This window comes from Stylophora pistillata, chromosome 13 (genome assembly GCF_964205215.1).
Source record: "Stylophora pistillata chromosome 13, jaStyPist1.2, whole genome shotgun sequence".
Classification (NCBI taxonomy): domain Eukaryota; kingdom Metazoa; phylum Cnidaria; class Anthozoa; order Scleractinia; family Pocilloporidae; genus Stylophora; species Stylophora pistillata.
Genome location: NC_142531.1, coordinates 2,701,110 through 2,718,229, shown reverse-complemented (window position 1 = coordinate 2,718,229; position 17,120 = coordinate 2,701,110). Strand labels below are relative to the sequence as shown.

General features: G+C 39.7%; 1 protein-coding gene and 2 non-coding genes across 3 annotated transcripts; all 3 read left to right on the top strand.

The window, feature by feature from the left end:
- The first annotated feature begins 5,999 nt into the window (after positions 1–5,999).
- On the top strand, positions 6,000–11,497 carry LOC148717274 (uncharacterized). Its single transcript, XM_088743657.1, has 2 exons — positions 6,000–6,067; positions 9,574–11,497. Exons 1-2 carry the CDS (start codon positions 6,000–6,002, stop codon positions 11,495–11,497), a joined length of 1,992 nt encoding a protein of 663 aa, XP_088599783.1.
- A 1,112-nt stretch (positions 11,498–12,609) lies between these two features.
- On the top strand, positions 12,610–12,711 carry Trnaf-gaa (transfer RNA phenylalanine (anticodon GAA)). The gene has a single exon. It is a non-coding gene; the product is annotated as a tRNA-Phe (tRNA).
- A 443-nt stretch (positions 12,712–13,154) lies between these two features.
- On the top strand, positions 13,155–13,257 carry Trnaf-gaa (transfer RNA phenylalanine (anticodon GAA)). Its single transcript has one exon. It is a non-coding gene; the product is annotated as a tRNA-Phe (tRNA).
- The last annotated feature ends 3,863 nt before the right edge of the window (positions 13,258–17,120 follow it).

Below are 17,120 nucleotides of genomic sequence, written 5' to 3'. Positions count from 1 at the left end.
TTCGAGCCCTGTTTCTAAGTCAGATCTGCGACGGCAATCAAGATTGACCTTTACTGCTATTAGCACGCCCCCGCCTTCACGTTCAACCCTATCGCGTCTAAAGATAGTGTAGCCGGCATCCAAAATCTCAGAGTCCAGGAAAAAATCTTTGAGCCAAGTCTCGGTAACACAAATGATGTCGTATTCGTTAGTGTAAGCCAGCTTTTGAAATGCATGAATCTGGCAGAACGATTCGCTGCGAGGAGACCTGTGTTTACTTTTTAGGCTTTGTGCATTAAATGAAAGGCATTTTAGGAGACGATCGTTGGTGGAAGGGCCGGGATTAACAGACACGTCCCCGCCTCTGAGAAGAAGCTGCCGCGATGCGGACGAGTTGGGATAGTAAAGACACGGAGCACGCTTTTTCTTGATCTTCATGTGGTAAAAGCGGGAATCTTTCAGCGGCAGATGGAATAAATGTCTAGAGTAAAGAGGAATGCCGTGATGAATTGAGCGGCAACCAACAATGCCGCGATGGACAATACCTCCAAACGACCAGATCAACGATGACAATAGCTCATCAAGTACGGAATTATATGCACAAAATTGCTTGCTAAGGAACAATTTGTACATGATTCGATCAGGAATGAGTTCTTCTTGAGTGAGACCTTATGATTAGTTACTCCTCCATATCATTACACGACTCGGGCAGTCAGAGGGCCAATAACTAAAATCAACGAATCAAAATACTCTATTTTCGGTCAATATTCGCTCAGTATTGGACCGGGCACGGTCCCGAATGATACCGCACTTGTGTCCCTTTGAACGTCAGTCGTATAATAAATCTCTTATTAACCAAGCTTTCTCGGGACCGTACCGGAAGAATATCGACCCTCGGTCCTTTTTGTACGGACCTCGCCGCGCTAAGTCCGTACTGTCAAGACCTCGGGCCGATATTCAACCAGTACGGCCCTCGCGCTTGGTTAATAAGATATATATATTAGACTTAAAGCCATTACCATTCTTTCCTTCTTAAAACTGAGCTTTGGCATGTTAGTTGTCAAAGTTGGTAGATGTCGTCTAGTGTGACCAGAGTAACTGACTGAATGACTGACTGATTCACTGACTGAGTGACTGAGCGAATGAGTGAATGAGTGACAGACTGTCTGAGTGAGTGAGTGAGTGAGTGACTGACTGACTGACTTAGTGACTGATTGACTAAGTGACTGATTGAATGACTGATTGACCGATTGACTGGACTGACTTACTGACTGATTAACTGAGTGACTGATTGATGGAATGACTGACTGACTGACTGTCAAACTGACTGACATACTACTTAGTTGCCTGGCTGCCTGGCTGCCTAGCTGCCTGGATTCCTGACTACCTGATTGCGTGATTGCATGGATGACTCACTAACTGACTGACTGACGGGCTGGCTAACTGCCTGACTGATTAACTGTTTGACTCCGTTAATGACTGACTGACAGCCAACCTGCCTGCCTGCTTGACTCACTGACTACCTGGCTGACTGATTAAGTTTGAGTGTCTGATCAACTAACCAGTCATTTTCATCCCGGATCATGGAATAATAAGTAAGATCTTTTGACAGGGAGCCCACGTCACAAAGTGTGGTTTTCAGTGAGGCCCTGCATAAATCTAACGTAAGGATAACAGAAAATATAAATATGGTTATCAAGAAAAGGATAAAAGGGCATAATCAATAGAAGAGACTACATATTTTTAACAAGACGTCTAAAAACTGAAAAATCGGAAATGTTCCTAATGCCGTCTGGGAGAGCGTTCCAGTCATCTACTGCATGACAAACAAACCGATGCTGACCCCATGTACGCTTTGATTGTGGTTTACAAATGTTGTTATTAAAACGAGTGTTATAATCATGCATGTCTTTAAAATGATTAAAATTAAAATTCCAATCAATTAGTCCATTCAAGGACTTAAAAACCAAAAATAGACGATGAGATCTTCGTCTTTTTTCTAATGTATCCCAACCAAGTAGATCAAGAGCTTCTGTTGCTGATGAATGCTTTGGCATATCTAAAATTAATTTAGCTGCTTTATTCTGGAGTAATTGGATCTTGTTCATCAGAGTGGTGTTGGATTTATCCCCCCAAGTCACATCAGCATAATCAAGGATTGGCATCACCATGGCTTTTATAAAGAGTTCCCTTGTATTTCTTGGCATAAGATGTTTTATTCTCTGTAAGACGCCAAGCCTCTGAGACACTTTGGTCTTAATGTAATCCACGTGATCAGTCCAAGTCAGATTCTCATTGATAATTACGCCCAGATACTTGAACGAATTGACTTTGTCTAACTCCTTCTCCTTGATTATTAATGTGAATTCTTCTAAGGTGTTAAGTTTCCTTGGACCGCCAATGAGCATGAATTTAGACTTCGAGATATTTAGTGTAAGTTTATGCTCGTAGAGCCACTGAGCTAGCCTGTCCAGATCCTGATTCAACATGGTCTGTAGGTCACGGGCTGATTGAGAAGAGCAGTAGATGGCAGTGTCATCAGCGAATAAGGTGACCGTAGTGTTCCGAAGGACCTTGGGTAGATCGTTGATGTAAATGGCAAATAGTAATGGACCGAGAATAGACCCCTGAGGAACACCAACGGAAACCTTCCGCGCAGGAGAAGAGGCTTGACCAATCACAGTCTTCTGGTAACGAGAGGATAAGTAGGAATGGAACCACTCAAGATTCTTGCTGCGTAATCCTAGAGATTTGAGCTTCCCGAGTAAAATGACATGGTCAACGGTGTCGAAGGCTTTCTTCAGATCAATAAAAACTACACCATTTACTAAACCTTTATCCATATTACTTAGCACTTCATCGGTAAACTGCGTTAGAGCTAAAGCGGTAGATCTTGCACGTCTAAAGCCAAACTGGTTCACAGCAAGCAGATTGTTGGAGTCGAGGTAGCCGTAAAGTTGAGAATGAACAGCTCTCTCAATTACTTTACTGACCGTGGGCAGGATAGAAATGGGACGATAGTTATCTTTATCGGACTTATCACCTTCTTTGAAAAGAGCAGTCACTTTCGCACATTTCCAAGATGATGGGAATTGACCCTTCTCAAAAGAGAGGTTTATGATATCCCTCAGAGGTGAAGCAAGTACATTTGCTGCATCACGGAGTAAACGTGCACTGATGTTGTCTAGTCCTACCGCTTTATTGGTTTTCATTAGGCGCAGCTGCTTTTCAACAAAGGCTGACGTCACATACTTGAGAGAGAACGATAAGGTAGGAACTGCATCGTACTGAGTCGGTTTTAAATCACGAAAGGCCTTTGCAAGGCTCTTACCGATGCTTGAAAAGTGATTGTTTAGAGTTTCTGCAATGCCTTTGGGGTCAGTCTGCAATTTTCCATGACCAAAAACTGCATTAATTTCATTGTGGTTAGAGGGAAGTGTCTCTTTAATTGCTTTCCACATCTTGGAGCTGTCACCTTTAGCATCTTCTATCAGCCGACAATAATATTTCGATTTCAGCTTCTTTTCCTCGCTATTCGCACAGTTCCTCAATTTTCGGTACATTTGCCAGTGATACTGCGAGTTCTTACGCTTCTGAGCCTGTTTCCAGTGGTAATCTCGATCACTCCGAATTTCGAGGAGTTTGTTCGTAACCCATGGTGTCTTTGTCCCCTTCACACGCTTTGATTTTATCGGAGCGTGGTCGTTTGCAATGCTATTGAAAAGACCTTCCCAGAGGAACACGGCATCATCAACATCATTAGCACTTTCGATTATGCTCCAAGGTAAGTTGCTGAGATCACGCAAGAATGCTTCTTTGTCGTAGCTTTTAAAACAACGATACTCGAGCAACTTTGGTGGAAGTTTCTTTACACCTCCCTTGATAGTACAGAACACAATGCTATGATCGCTGATGCTTGACTGCAGAACATCGGACTGCACGACCCTGTGAGTGTTGTTAACGAACATCAAGTCTATCGTGGTGCTAGAATTCTCAGTGACCCGAGTAGGTTTACAAATAATCTGAGAAAGACTGTGTTGTAATGCAAATTCATCAAGTTTACGGCGTAACTGATTCTTGGTGGAATAATCAATATTATAGTCACCCACCAAAACAATATCGGAGTTTTCAGTGTCGATGTGATTTAGCGAATCAGCTAGATTTGAAATAAAACCATCGATATTCACATCATCAGGTCTGTAAGAACAGCACAGTATCATTCGTTTGCATTTAGGTCTCTTGATTTCCACCCACAGACATTCAAAGTTATGCTTTATGAGATCAGACATAACGACAAAGGGGATTCCATCCCGGACGAAAATTAAAACTCCTCCACCACAACTTTTGGTCAAACACTGTCTATCCTTACGCACAAGCGAGTACCCTGGTATCGTGATCTCATTGTCCAAAATATTTGGAGCTAGCCAGGTTTCAGAAAGAGTCAAGATGTCAAAGGAGTGTTTGTGGACAAGTTCCTTTACATGATCGAGTTTGTTTACCAAACGATTAACGTTTAAATGAGCAATCTTGAAACCCCGTAACATGCGAACGTCAGAATGAAAATCGTTATTGTCTGACCGTTGCTGAGTAGTAGTATTGCAATGAGAGTCATCCAAGGAATTGGTTCCTCTTACAGACAAACTCGTTACAAACAGTAAAGGCTGATAGTTTCGAAAGAAACTGTTTCGAGCCGGCTGCGTCGGTGGGAGTAACGAAATTATTTGGATATATCAACAAAGTTGAAATGGTAAATTGGCCACGGTAACAATTACAAAAGCTGACGTTTCGAACGTTAGCCCTTCGTCGGAGCGAATGTTACAAACAGATTTGACACGATATATTTCTCTGGACATCTTTCTGCGATGGATTTATTGGAGGTCTAGCACATCTGTTTTGGAGCCAGTAGCTACAAACGGAGGAGGGGAGGGGAGTTAAAAGCAAAGAACCTCTTTTAATGTAGTCCCATTCCAACTGGTGGATGCCATGTACCAAGGAAAATTTTTTTCCATTTGTCATTCCTGGCTTAAAAAACGCTTTTGTTTAAGCTAAGTCCTTGTTTTAAGTTAGCCTTGGTGCTCCAAAGCTGTCGCCATTAATTAAGGTGGTTCAAATTATCATCTGAAGTGCAACGTGGTTCGGATCTAACTGCAAAGATGTTTGAAAATGTTTGCATTAACATGTCTTGACAAGCAGATTGGAAGTAGATAACTGTACCGTATCCTGGGGTAATGTGAATCACTTTGTGTTACAAGCATATAGAAGCTAAAATTCAAGAGTGCCAAGAGCCTATAGTGTTGCTGTGGTAACTTATCCGGTCAAAACTTGTTCAGAAATTATGGGGAATTTCTTTAATAACATTTAATTTCCAAGGAAATTAACGGAGACTTATAGGCATGTCGATTTCTCGACGACTTGGTGTTCAGAAACAATTAAAGAAAAAGCGTTTTGACCATCTTGATCTGTCCTGCCTCCACCTGAAATTATGCATTCACCTATAAAGAGTTATAATTGGAATTTATGTGAGTTTTAGACTTCGTATTTCCAATATAACCGACTCTCCTTCCTCCTACAACAGACAGATATTGGGCTCAGGAAAGGATGGAAAGAAGCAAAACTTAGGAGGGGGAAATAAAGATGAAGATGCAAAGAACCTCAAGAGAAGAGGATGGATGAGAACCTTTCCTATCAAGGTGAGTTGGTTGCTTCGTAGCTTTATTAATCTAATCTAAATATAATATTTTCACTATGGGTGACCGTGCATGCAGATTGTTTTCTCTACCGAGCAGTGTTTGGCAAGATGTAACTTTTAGAACTGCTTTTGGGCCCAAAATTGGTTGAGAATAACACCACCGAAATTCAAACCAAGAGACAAATATTTGTTACGAAAGCAAGACGAGAATGCCTGGTTCACCAGCCATCTTTACGGTTTGCTTTGCCGTATAAGTCATGCAAAACCTTTCAAATGTTAACATTGTCCTTTGCTAGGCAGAAGGAATTCATTATTTTTCTTTTACTGCTGAATGGATGACACGCTACACCGGGGAAATCAGTGTCAAACTCTAGAATACAGAGAACTTCAGGCGGAGAAGTAAAACTTTTGATGGCTGTTTTTTATCATAAATCAGCTACTATCTGTGTAAGCATTTTCGTCATAGAGAATTTTTCCTACATTTTCGACCTCATGGATATGGCTCAGGAAAATTTAGCTTTCCTGTTTTGTATGGATTGTAATTCATAGAAATTCGTCCAAATATATGAATTTGTTTTCACCCGCACTGGTCTAAATTCGCACATATTGTGGCAGAAATCCTTTTCAATTTATTATATTAATTCATTTTAAGTAAGGAAACAAAACAAACCAATTGTCAAAAAAAGAAAAAAAGAAAATAAAAGAAAGGATGCGCAATGGAAAGTGTACCAAAGAGTCCAACTCATTCTGAAAAAATTCCTTTGAAAATTTTCATCACTCAGTCTAGGTTTTGATAAAGCAAAACAAATACGTGAAAATGCTTCTATTGTTTTCGGCGGGTACTTGTTCATAGTATTGAACATTTTAAATATCAACTGGTTTGGTAAAATGTTTTAGAAAAATACATTATCAAAATTCTATAACTGAACGTCATCTAAATTCTGCACAATCTAATTCACATCTAGGGGTATCGAGTGGTCCCATTCAATTTAAAAGTGCTCGCAAAATTTGGCCTTTGCTCTAATTGCTCGAAAAATTACACGAGTGCTCGCTTGGTCGGGCTTGCAAAATTTTCGCAACTGCTCGCATTCTCGTTAACATGTGCTCGATTGCTCGAAGTTTCGTTAATCCTGCTTTATAGTTTTTTTTTTTATACATATATAAACGATAAATCAGTAATGACATGGTTAAAACCAAAAGGTTGAAACATCCTTTCCTCTGGCTTCAGTCTTTCTTCAATAGTTCAGCCTGTAACTGTTTTGAAGGCGCTGTATGTATTATCGAGAAAACGCACGAAGCTCTATGACAACTGAGCATTTCGTTTATTGGTTCAATTTTTAACACATTTTATCGTCGCAGGCTTTCTGCTTGAGAGGGGTACAGTTCCGCAGTTCAAATATGTGATCTTTCAAACCAGCTCCCAGTTGGCTTGATAGCTCAGTTAGTAGAGTACTGCACCGATATCGCACAGGTCATAGGTTCTGGTCCCGTTCAGACCTGAATTTTTTTCAGGCTTTAATTTCACAACTACTTAAGTTGTGTGTATAACTGCAAGAGCCAATCGTGTTCATAGAAGCAGGGTCAGTTTGTAGAGCTCCTTTAAACAATTCTGCTTGACTTTGTAAGCTGGTTTTTCTTTTTCCCTCAGTAGATTTGCTTTCATGGCTTGAAGCTAGTCTTATAATCGTAGTTTCTTTGACTGGTTTCCTGGGTATTTTACCCAATGACTTAAACCTTCTTTCGCTTAAACAAGAAAACGTGACTGTAACACGATCTATTTACCAGGAAATTCTGATATGGTTAATAGGAAGCTCGACATGACGAGAGGTGACAATCTCCTGTGGACACAAGAAACACTTGCGAACCTTTCTTGATCTAAATTCTTATTTATTGGAGCAAATTATCTGGGTTTGTGGAAATGATGGATTTTCCAGCGGGTAATGGAAAATAACATGGACGGAGTCATAATATTTTGAAACAGTGTACTCGGATCGCATTTTGCAGCGGTTTCTTCAACCTTGGAAGCTTCCTGGCCACTAGTAGAATAACTAATATAGTCTGATGCCAAACGGTGGCATATGAAACTCGATTAAACAAAACAGTACCAATAACAACCCTCGGTCGTTTGGGCTTCACCAGCACTGGGAAATTCTTAAATGAAATGTTGCTTTAATTATTTTGATCACGAACTAAAGGCCCAGCCAAACGAGGAGGCATGTCTAGAAACTGTCTCCATGTCGCGCGGAAACACGAAATGTAAGAATTCTTTTCAAAAGGCACCCGCGAAGGCAGAAAGTAATCAAGGGAAATACTACTATTACCAGTACTATTTGACCTTCAGAGTTACTACTAGAGTTTGTCAGATCTGTACGGCTGTAATTGGTTAGATTCTAGAAGCCTCCAAATTAAAGCTAATAAATGAAACTTCACTGCGTTCAATCTTTTGCAGTCCCTCAGCGGGAAACTATTTGCCGATCATCGACACCGAAGGCCGAAATGCTTGTTAGACCGAATACCTCGTTATTTACATTTCCTAAGAACTAGATACAAAAAAATATATCTTCCATTTTAGCGTCAGGTTAGAAAGAGATGAAAAACTTTAGATCACGGGCTTTGGATCTACTGCATCTCCTTGTGAGCTCTTGACTTGAGCGTCAACCCCGTCTGACTCACGTGAAGCTACTTGACGTAATTTGGCATCGAGCAGGGCATAATTGGTTTAAGATGCTGGGACTGGTTGAACCGCCCTAGCTTTGCACTTATTGTTCTGTTTCTGCCAGACTATTAGCTATTACTTGGCGCAAAACAACGTATCCTGGTAATAAACGAGAGATTCCAGCTAGCGCAAAATTTATGAAGCACTCTGGAAGTGCTCGCTGCTCGCCATATGTATTTTCGAATTTTCTCGCTGCTCGCAAGAAAAATTTTACAAATGCTCGCAAAGACCATTCGATACCCCTACATCTAGGTTGCTTTTGCACGAGAAAAGTGGACTTAACACGAATCGAGAGGAACATAACAATTATTTTTTGAGCAACGTGTGATAAAAAACGCAATACAGCAAAGACAACAGCAAACATGCAAACGAGAAACACCTCATTTGTGCCTATAATTATTGGTTAATTTGGCGTTGGAATACTTTAAAGGATCGTGCATGTTTGCATGTAAAATGCAAAAAGAATCTAATTTTTCCGGGCTTACAGCAATTTGCAAGTGAAGGTTACCCTTTTATCATCTCTAAATAATTTTAAAGTGTTGAAGATACTAGAAATGCTAAAAGCTAAACGCTGCATGAAATTCAAGGCAAATTTACATTATATTGTTGGCAAGATGCGCGAGAATTCGCCAATATAGATAACTTTCGTGAGGTGATAACCAGTTTGCTAAAATTGATTCTCTCTCAAGATGGTTTATGTTTATTAGACGATTAATTTAAAATATATATTGTTAAGTGAATGCAGTGTTCATTCGTGTTTACCATGCTCTTGCAGATTGTTTGATGACCGACAACTGAACTCAAAGTCAAGCGGCACAAACACAAGAGGATGAAGAGCTTTCAAATCAAAAGACAAGTTTGAATAAGAGCTAGGTACAAAATAAATTTTTCAAGATTTGATTTTCAATCAAAATTTTTCAAATCTTTTTTCAAGAAATTTGTTTCCAATACTTAAATTGTCTGCAACTTAAGCATTTCTTTTTTTTTCTCTTTGAAAAACACGGTTGGAACAACTAATTCAACTTCAAATTTTCTCCGTTATTTACTTTGTTTGGATAGAAACGTTTTCGCTAGTAAGGTCTGTTTAAAATTTTCGATTTTCCCGCCAAAACGCCTTGGAAAAATACGAGTGCTTAAAATACGCATGCGCCAGTTTTTTTAAGTTCCAACGTAAATTATCATCATTGAGGTGGGGTTCAAGGCTCCTATTTGCCATTCCTCAACGTGTGTCTCCCATGGACGTTATAGCAAGCTTTGAAAAGGCCTATTGGAGCCTTGAACCCCGCCTCAATGATGATAATTTAAAGGAATTATCTGCAGCAACGTTACGTTTCGTTGCACTCAATTACATCGAACGCAAGAGTCCGAAACCTCCAAAGACATTGTTGAGAGCTATAGAGGAGTTAAAAGGACGCGACGACATAGTTGTCACGAAACCCGACAAAGGGTCTGGTGTTGTGGTTCTAGACAAAACCGAATACTTGCGATTACTTTCTGAAGCCTCAGTCAATGATACAAGCAAGTTCCGTGCCGTTCCCCTGGAGAAACCCAATACCAGGGGCAGACCATCCAAATATTACCACCCCCTAGTACAAAAAGAGAAGATCCTAGATTCCATTGTTCGTAGAATTCTACCGAAGACCATTGCAGATACCGTGAGCCCTACAGGTTCCAGATTGGCACATTTATATGGGTTGCCAAAAACCCACAAAGAACCATTGGCTATGAGGCCTATATTATCAGCCACCGACACGTACAACTTTCCCCTTGCTAAATGGCTCGACGAGAAATTGAAGCCCTTGTCCATTAATCAGTATACAGTTACTGATAATTTTGATTTCACAAAAGAGATTCACGAGCTGAAGATCAACAAGGGTGAAATCTTGGTTTCGTATGATGTCTCCTCGTTATTCACAAACGTGCCTTTGGACGAAACAATAGAGATCTTGGTTAACAGAGCCTTTTCGAACAATTGGTTCAATACCACCCACAATCTTGCCCTTACCAGAACAGATCTTATTGACCTCCTAAACGTAGCCACCAAAGGCCAACTATTTCAATTTAACGGAGCTCTATACGAACAGACAAATGGCGTTGCTATGGGGTCCCCTCTCGGGCCCTTATTAGCAAACGTCTTCATGTCATCCATCGAAGATACCCTTGAGCGACAAAGAAAACTCCCATCCTATTATCGTCGATATGTTGATGATACACTCACTGTAATGCCTGGTATAGCAACAGCAACTACCTTCTTGCATACCCTCAACAGCGCCCACACTTCGGTCAAATTCACCATGGAGGTGGAGAAGAACAGCAAGCTTCCTTTCCTTGGCACCGAACTACTCAACCATGCACCTCGGATTGAAACCAAGGTATATGTGAAACCAACAAACACGGGCCTACTATTACACTACCAAAGCCATGTAGACAATCGCTACAAACGGAGCTTGCTGAAAAGTATGCTGGATCGCGCCCACCGATTATCTTCCCCCTGGGCCCATTTCTCTGATGAGTGTGATCGCCTAAAGAAAGTTTTCGCACGGCTTAAATACCCGGAACGCCTGGTAAATTCTACCATTAACACCTTCTTACAATCAAGAATTGTTGGTACGCAGCCCACACAGACGCCCAAAGAACCAATATCCATTGTTCGTGTGGTCATACCTTTCAAAGATCAGGAATCAGCAAATTATGTTAAGAAAGAGCTCAAGAATCTTAGCATGAAGGTGCAGACAACTGTCCAGCCAGTATTTGTTAGCCGCAAAGTTGGCCAAGATCTTAAAGTACGAGAAATCAAGCCACAGATTGTCAACCAACAACGCGTCGTTTATCAATTTCAATGTGACCTGTGTGATGCGGGTTATGTGGGCTATACACGCGGACACTTACACACACGCGTGGATGGACATAAACGAAAGGCATCTTCAATATATAAACACTACCACGAACGGCACAGCGAAGTCCCGAAAGACCTACTGAAACGTTTTAGCATTCTGAAAAGGTGTAGTAACAAGTTCGGTTGTTTGGTGAACGAAATGCTTTTCATCAGAGACTTAAAACCCACTCTGAACGTGCAAAGCGATTCAATTCGCGCAAAAGTATTTAGCTCGTAACATATTTATGCTAATTTAGTGTTACACCTTGCCACAAACTTCATTTTTTATTTCTCCTTGACAATGGCGTCATGATGACACCGAAACGTCGGTTTTTATCGTTAGTTTTTGTTAGACTTTGCATATCTAAATCTTTATTGATAAGAATTTTAACTTTTCAAAGTTTTTTACTGTGTGATTGTCAATTCAAAAGGGGATGCAAAGTGAAAGAAATGTTCAAAAGGCTCTTGATACAGTAGGTCCACAAGTTAAGTATTTTGACATGATATTTTTTACTTCAGATACAATGAAATATATGAAGTTCATATATTTTGAACTGCGGTATTAGATACATATGATACACGATCCTCGCAGTAGATAGCGCTATCAACTCAACGGCCTGCTCCCAGTTGGCTTGTTAGCTCAATTGTTAGAGCGCTGCACTAGTATCGCAGAGGTCAGTGGTTCGAATCCCGTACAGGCCTGATTTTTTTCAGGTCTGATTTTCGCTATTGCTTAAATAGCGCTATCTACTGCAAGGATCGTGTATCATATGTATTTTTTACTTCCTTAAAAGTACTTACAAAATTATATTTTTCGACGATGCGTTGAACCTATACCAGTATTACAGACAAACAGATCTATTAAAAAATGCCTTTGCACTGGCGAACTTTTAGGTTAGATCTCAAACTTCAATAAACATGTAGAGCTGAAAGGAGGGTATTTTAGATCTAGGCCGCTGAGATGATACTCTCAAGCAAGGGTCCCACCTCTACGTAGGACACTGTCACTTACGAACTTAGCAAAATGACTCACCTGATAGAAGAGTTCCCTGCTACTCGGTACATAGAACACCTGATCAAACCAGTTCGGGCTGGAATCCTTGGATGGGCCTTGTCGTCAGTTTTTCCCTTTCTATCTAACGCGCACATAAGCGCTTGACATCTTTTTAATATCGTATATTTGTCGATAAAAGTCAGTTTTATTACATTGATGGAATTTTAAACTTCGCCCGGAAAAATGAAATCGAGGAAACGCATCTGAAAGAGATAAAATGCTGACTCGTTGAAGATAAACTTTTTCAATTCGATGTTTCGTCTGAGTGTCATGAAATCTATTGTAAGAATCCACTTGCCGAGATAGCTCAGTTGGGAGAGCGTCAGACTGAAGATCTGAAGGTCCCTGGTTAATACTGTGAAAGTTAACTGAGCTTTGAGTTATCCCGGGTCTCGGCATTTCCTTTTTTTTTTTACTGATTTCTTTTGTGTTTTAACTTAGCAAGAAGCTTACCTCCTTGGCGAGTTCTTGGCAGCTTCAGTGGATAGAACACCTGACGTCAAAAACCCAACTAAGGTTCTAATAAGAAACTTGTCATTTGTTGCCCTTATTTCTCTAAACCGCTCATAATAAATACTTGATACTTTCAAACCTATATCAAGCGGTAACTCACGGGGAATCAGTGGCGGAGTGACCGTTAACAGGTTCCATGGAATAGTGGTATGTATTTTTTTTCTCACATCGATTGTATGTTACGCTTTTCTCTTGAAACTAAAAGACAGAAATGCATCTCAAAATGGTGAAATGCTGACTCTAGTCGTCCAAGAGGACCTTTTTAATTGGATGGTTCATCCGGGAATATTTTACAAAAACAATTCTAAATGTAATTGATTCGTTGCAAGCCGAGATAGCTCAGTTGGGAGAGCGTCAGACTGAAGATCTGAAGTTCCCTGGTTCAAATTCGGAGGGTTCGTACGAGCCCTGAACAATCCCGGGTCTCGGCGGTTTCTGTTTTATAAAATTTCAATTGTGTATTTGTTTTAGTTTCGTTTAAATTTTTTTCTGAAGTCTTTTAACTTTTCAAAGTTTCTATACTGCGTGATTGTCAATTCAAAATGGGATGCAAAGTGAAAGAAATGTTCAAAAGGCTCTTGATACAGTAGGTCCGCAAGTTAAGTATTTTGACATGATAATTTTTACTTCTTCAAAAGTACTTGCAAAATTATATTTTTCGACGATGTTTTTAACCTCTACCAGTATTATAGACAAACAGATCTATTTAAACATGCCTTTGCACTGACGAACTTCTAGATTACATCTCATACTTCATTAAACATGAAAAACTGAAAAGAGGGAAGGGTATTCTAGATCTTGGCCGTTGAGATGATATTCTCAAGCAGGGGTCCCACCTCTATAGGTAGGACACTGTCACTTACGAACTTAGCAAGATAACTCACCTGATAGAAGAGTTCCCTGCTACTCAGTACATAGAACACCTGATCAAACCAGTTCGGGCTGAAATCCATGAGTGGGAACTTGTCGTTTTTTACCCTTTCCTTCTAACGCTCACAAAGCAATTGTAAGAATCAACTGACTTGCTCCTTACTTGCCGAGATGGCTCAGTTCAGAGAGCGTCAGACTGAAGATCTGAAGGTCCCTGGTTCAATACCGGAGGGTTTAAATAAGCTCTGAATTATCCCGGGTCTCGACAAGTCGTTTTTGTTTTTAACCATTGGGTTTCTGCTTTAGTTTTGAATTCATTCTTTTTCTGATTTCGTTTGAGTTTCCTCAGAGTTTCTTGGTTATGTGATTTTCCATTCCAAATGACATGCAATGTTAAAGAAATGTTCACAAAAGCCATACGTACACCAGTTAAAGATTTTCATTCAAAGTTTTTACTTCCGATTTACTTTCGATCTCTCGAAATCTTCTAACGTTAAACACAAGTAAAGCCTAATATTAATAAATGTCTTCATTACGGTGAACTTTTAGATTAGATCTAAGACTTCCTGCTTCCTCATTTTTGATGCAAACTTTCTCAAATACAATGGCCGGTAGCTGAGTAGCACGTGAAATAACTCTTTTTCCCCAGGGGGTTTCTGCTACGCTATCATAAAGACGTGCAAACAAAACTCGTGCCATATCTGTGACGTAATCGTCTGTGGTTGGTTTGTTTTCACTTTCCATATTTATGAAAAATTGTTAGTTTTGTCAAACCGAACAGGTCGTGGAAGGGCGGGGTTGTGTTCCTGTTTGGGCAGTTTGTACCAGGATTGTTCATGAATTCAGTGGACTGAAACTCGAATATGTAAAAAAGTGAGTATTGCTCTTCAAAAATTGTAAGTTTGATATTCGTACCCTTTCTGAAGGAGTCGCAGACAAAGTTTCTGAACATGTGCGCTTTTAGTTCGGTTCGGCTTCATGTTTCTTGCATCAGTAATTTGTTCTTAACTAAAAGCAAACGGAAGCTAGTCTTTAGATGCACCTATTACTGCGTAGAGTGTTGAAAAAATTCACTCCCAGTCCGTTGATTTTCTTTAAAATTGAAGCGCCGATAAATATTTTAGATCACATGTGGAATTCACGTAAAGGGCAGTAACGTTCGTGAAATATTGTAGTTGCTCTTTTAAACGCGCGGAGAAATCGTGGCAGGAACATTTCACACATAACTTTATCATAAAAACAAAATTCGAGCCGCTATGGGAAAATGAGTTTTTACATCTAAAAAATTCTAATACACTACAAACTCGCCATATCCATCTTACCACACCTAAATCACGATGGTTTATTTCAAGGACAACGCGCTGAGTATTGTTTTGCATATTTAGTTCTAGATACAGCAAGACAGAGCAGATAATGAAGACCGAGGAACAAACAATACAAGGAAAGGACAAACTGGAATCGAAGAATCTAGAAGATGCTCTGCAAAGATAAGAACTTTAAAGATATTTTAATACTTATATGGTAGAAATGGTGGCTTCCAAAATTTCAAAACTTGATGAGACTAGACTGCTTTCATATCGGCTTAAAAGGACTGTGAGGACGAACTGTGATAGAAAATTATAACCTTGTAGAGATTATACAGAAAGTTCAACCTGAAGGTTGGCAGCCACCTTTAGAAGGGAATTGTTTAAGGTGGCACAAGAGGGCACAAAATATTTTCCCAAAAAAATATCCGAGTGTTGAAACGAGCATTGATCGTTCTTTTGTAGGAAAAAGGCGGACATGCAAAGCGATTCAAAGATTTTTTACCTCATTTTGTAGCACTGTTTTTCCATAAAAGAGAGTTGTTGTTGCCAGTTCTCGTCGAGATTGTTATATTCTGAGGACGTAGGTTTTTTAAACGGACAATTTGTCTAGTTTTCTTTTTCAAAACATCAGTCAGTGTCACCTTAAAAAGTCACACGTTAATCTATATTAGCCACTTTAGCAATGGACAGGAGAACACTGGCAACCGAAAAAGCACGTAGGAAAAATATGCGCAAAAGTTTCGTTCTACTTACGGAAGGAACTGCTTTTTTCAGCTACCTACAACTTGCGAAGAAACGATAACGCTTTGGTCGCGCTACGAAAACTCGTTACCCTCCTTTCACAATGACATAATGCTGACATTCAGTTCATCGAGGATGACAAAAAAGATGACAAGCTTTCTTTTTCGCGCATGTTTACAAAAACAGCCAGAAAAGACAATTGACAAGACGAAAGATCCCACTACACTTCACATAGGGTTACAAACGATAAGTCTAACGGGAGGGGAGCAACTAGTTTGCAACTCACCATGCAATTCATCCAACAACAAAAATTACTTTGAGCGTGATTTTACCTGAGATCGAGTGATCCGACTGCTCTGCCTTCTTCGAAGGAAAGGTCTCCAGGGACCTCGAGATGAGACCGACTAACTGACACAGCGGACTACATTGAATAGTAATATCAACAATCACACTGCTGAACAAAATCGACTTGCACACCACACTACTGACTGACTGTGACTATTATGAACTTTTTTAGACAGCTCTGGCTATTTTCAGTGACTTAAGAGCCCAGAAGAGACTTGAGTTGGCAAATGTCATCAAAATCAACCACCTATTAAAGAACATATTCTTGGAATTTTGTATGTACTGCAAAACATGTTAAACAGAACGTCCCAGACAGAAAAACGCCGCTGATCCCGCCACACATTGACATCGCGCATTTCCACGGACCATGCATGCTTAAGACAATAACTGCTCTGTGTAAGTTCTGCGCTCACTTTTATGCGATTAACTATTTGTGAAAAAAAGAACACGCGTCGGTTCGCTTTAGAAAAATAATTACGGAAAGCGCATTTGCATTCGTTCTCTTGTCCTTTTGCAAATCTAATACATAAAAACTTAAATGTCTGGTTCAGAAGGTTCAGAGAAATTTCTATGTAAATAGTTACAATAGACCAAAAACTTTGTTTATTTTTTTAAACTCAATTCTCTTGAATTCGTCAAAACAAGCAGAGGTGTTCAGTTTCATTTAGACTACTGTCAAGTCGAAAACACAAAGTCACAACTTCAGGAAGTGTTTTTTTTTTTTTTTACGCTTAAGATGGAAACTCTCCGTCCCTTCACAATTCACTGGGTAACTTTCACAGCTTTAAAAAAAAAAAAAGAAAAAAAAGACAACTGTCTTCCAAGCTCTCAGGAAGAATGAAATGTGACCACGTTAATTTAAATTCTCAAAAATATTTTAAGGAAATTGTCCTCACGAATTCTGTTTGACTCGGCATTGACGACGAACTTAAAAGTGAAGAGGATGAGATCACCTGTTTCGATTTATTTATATTTTTCACAGTGCCTATACGCATTTTTTTTGTGATTAAATAAATTATTTTGTGTTGGTT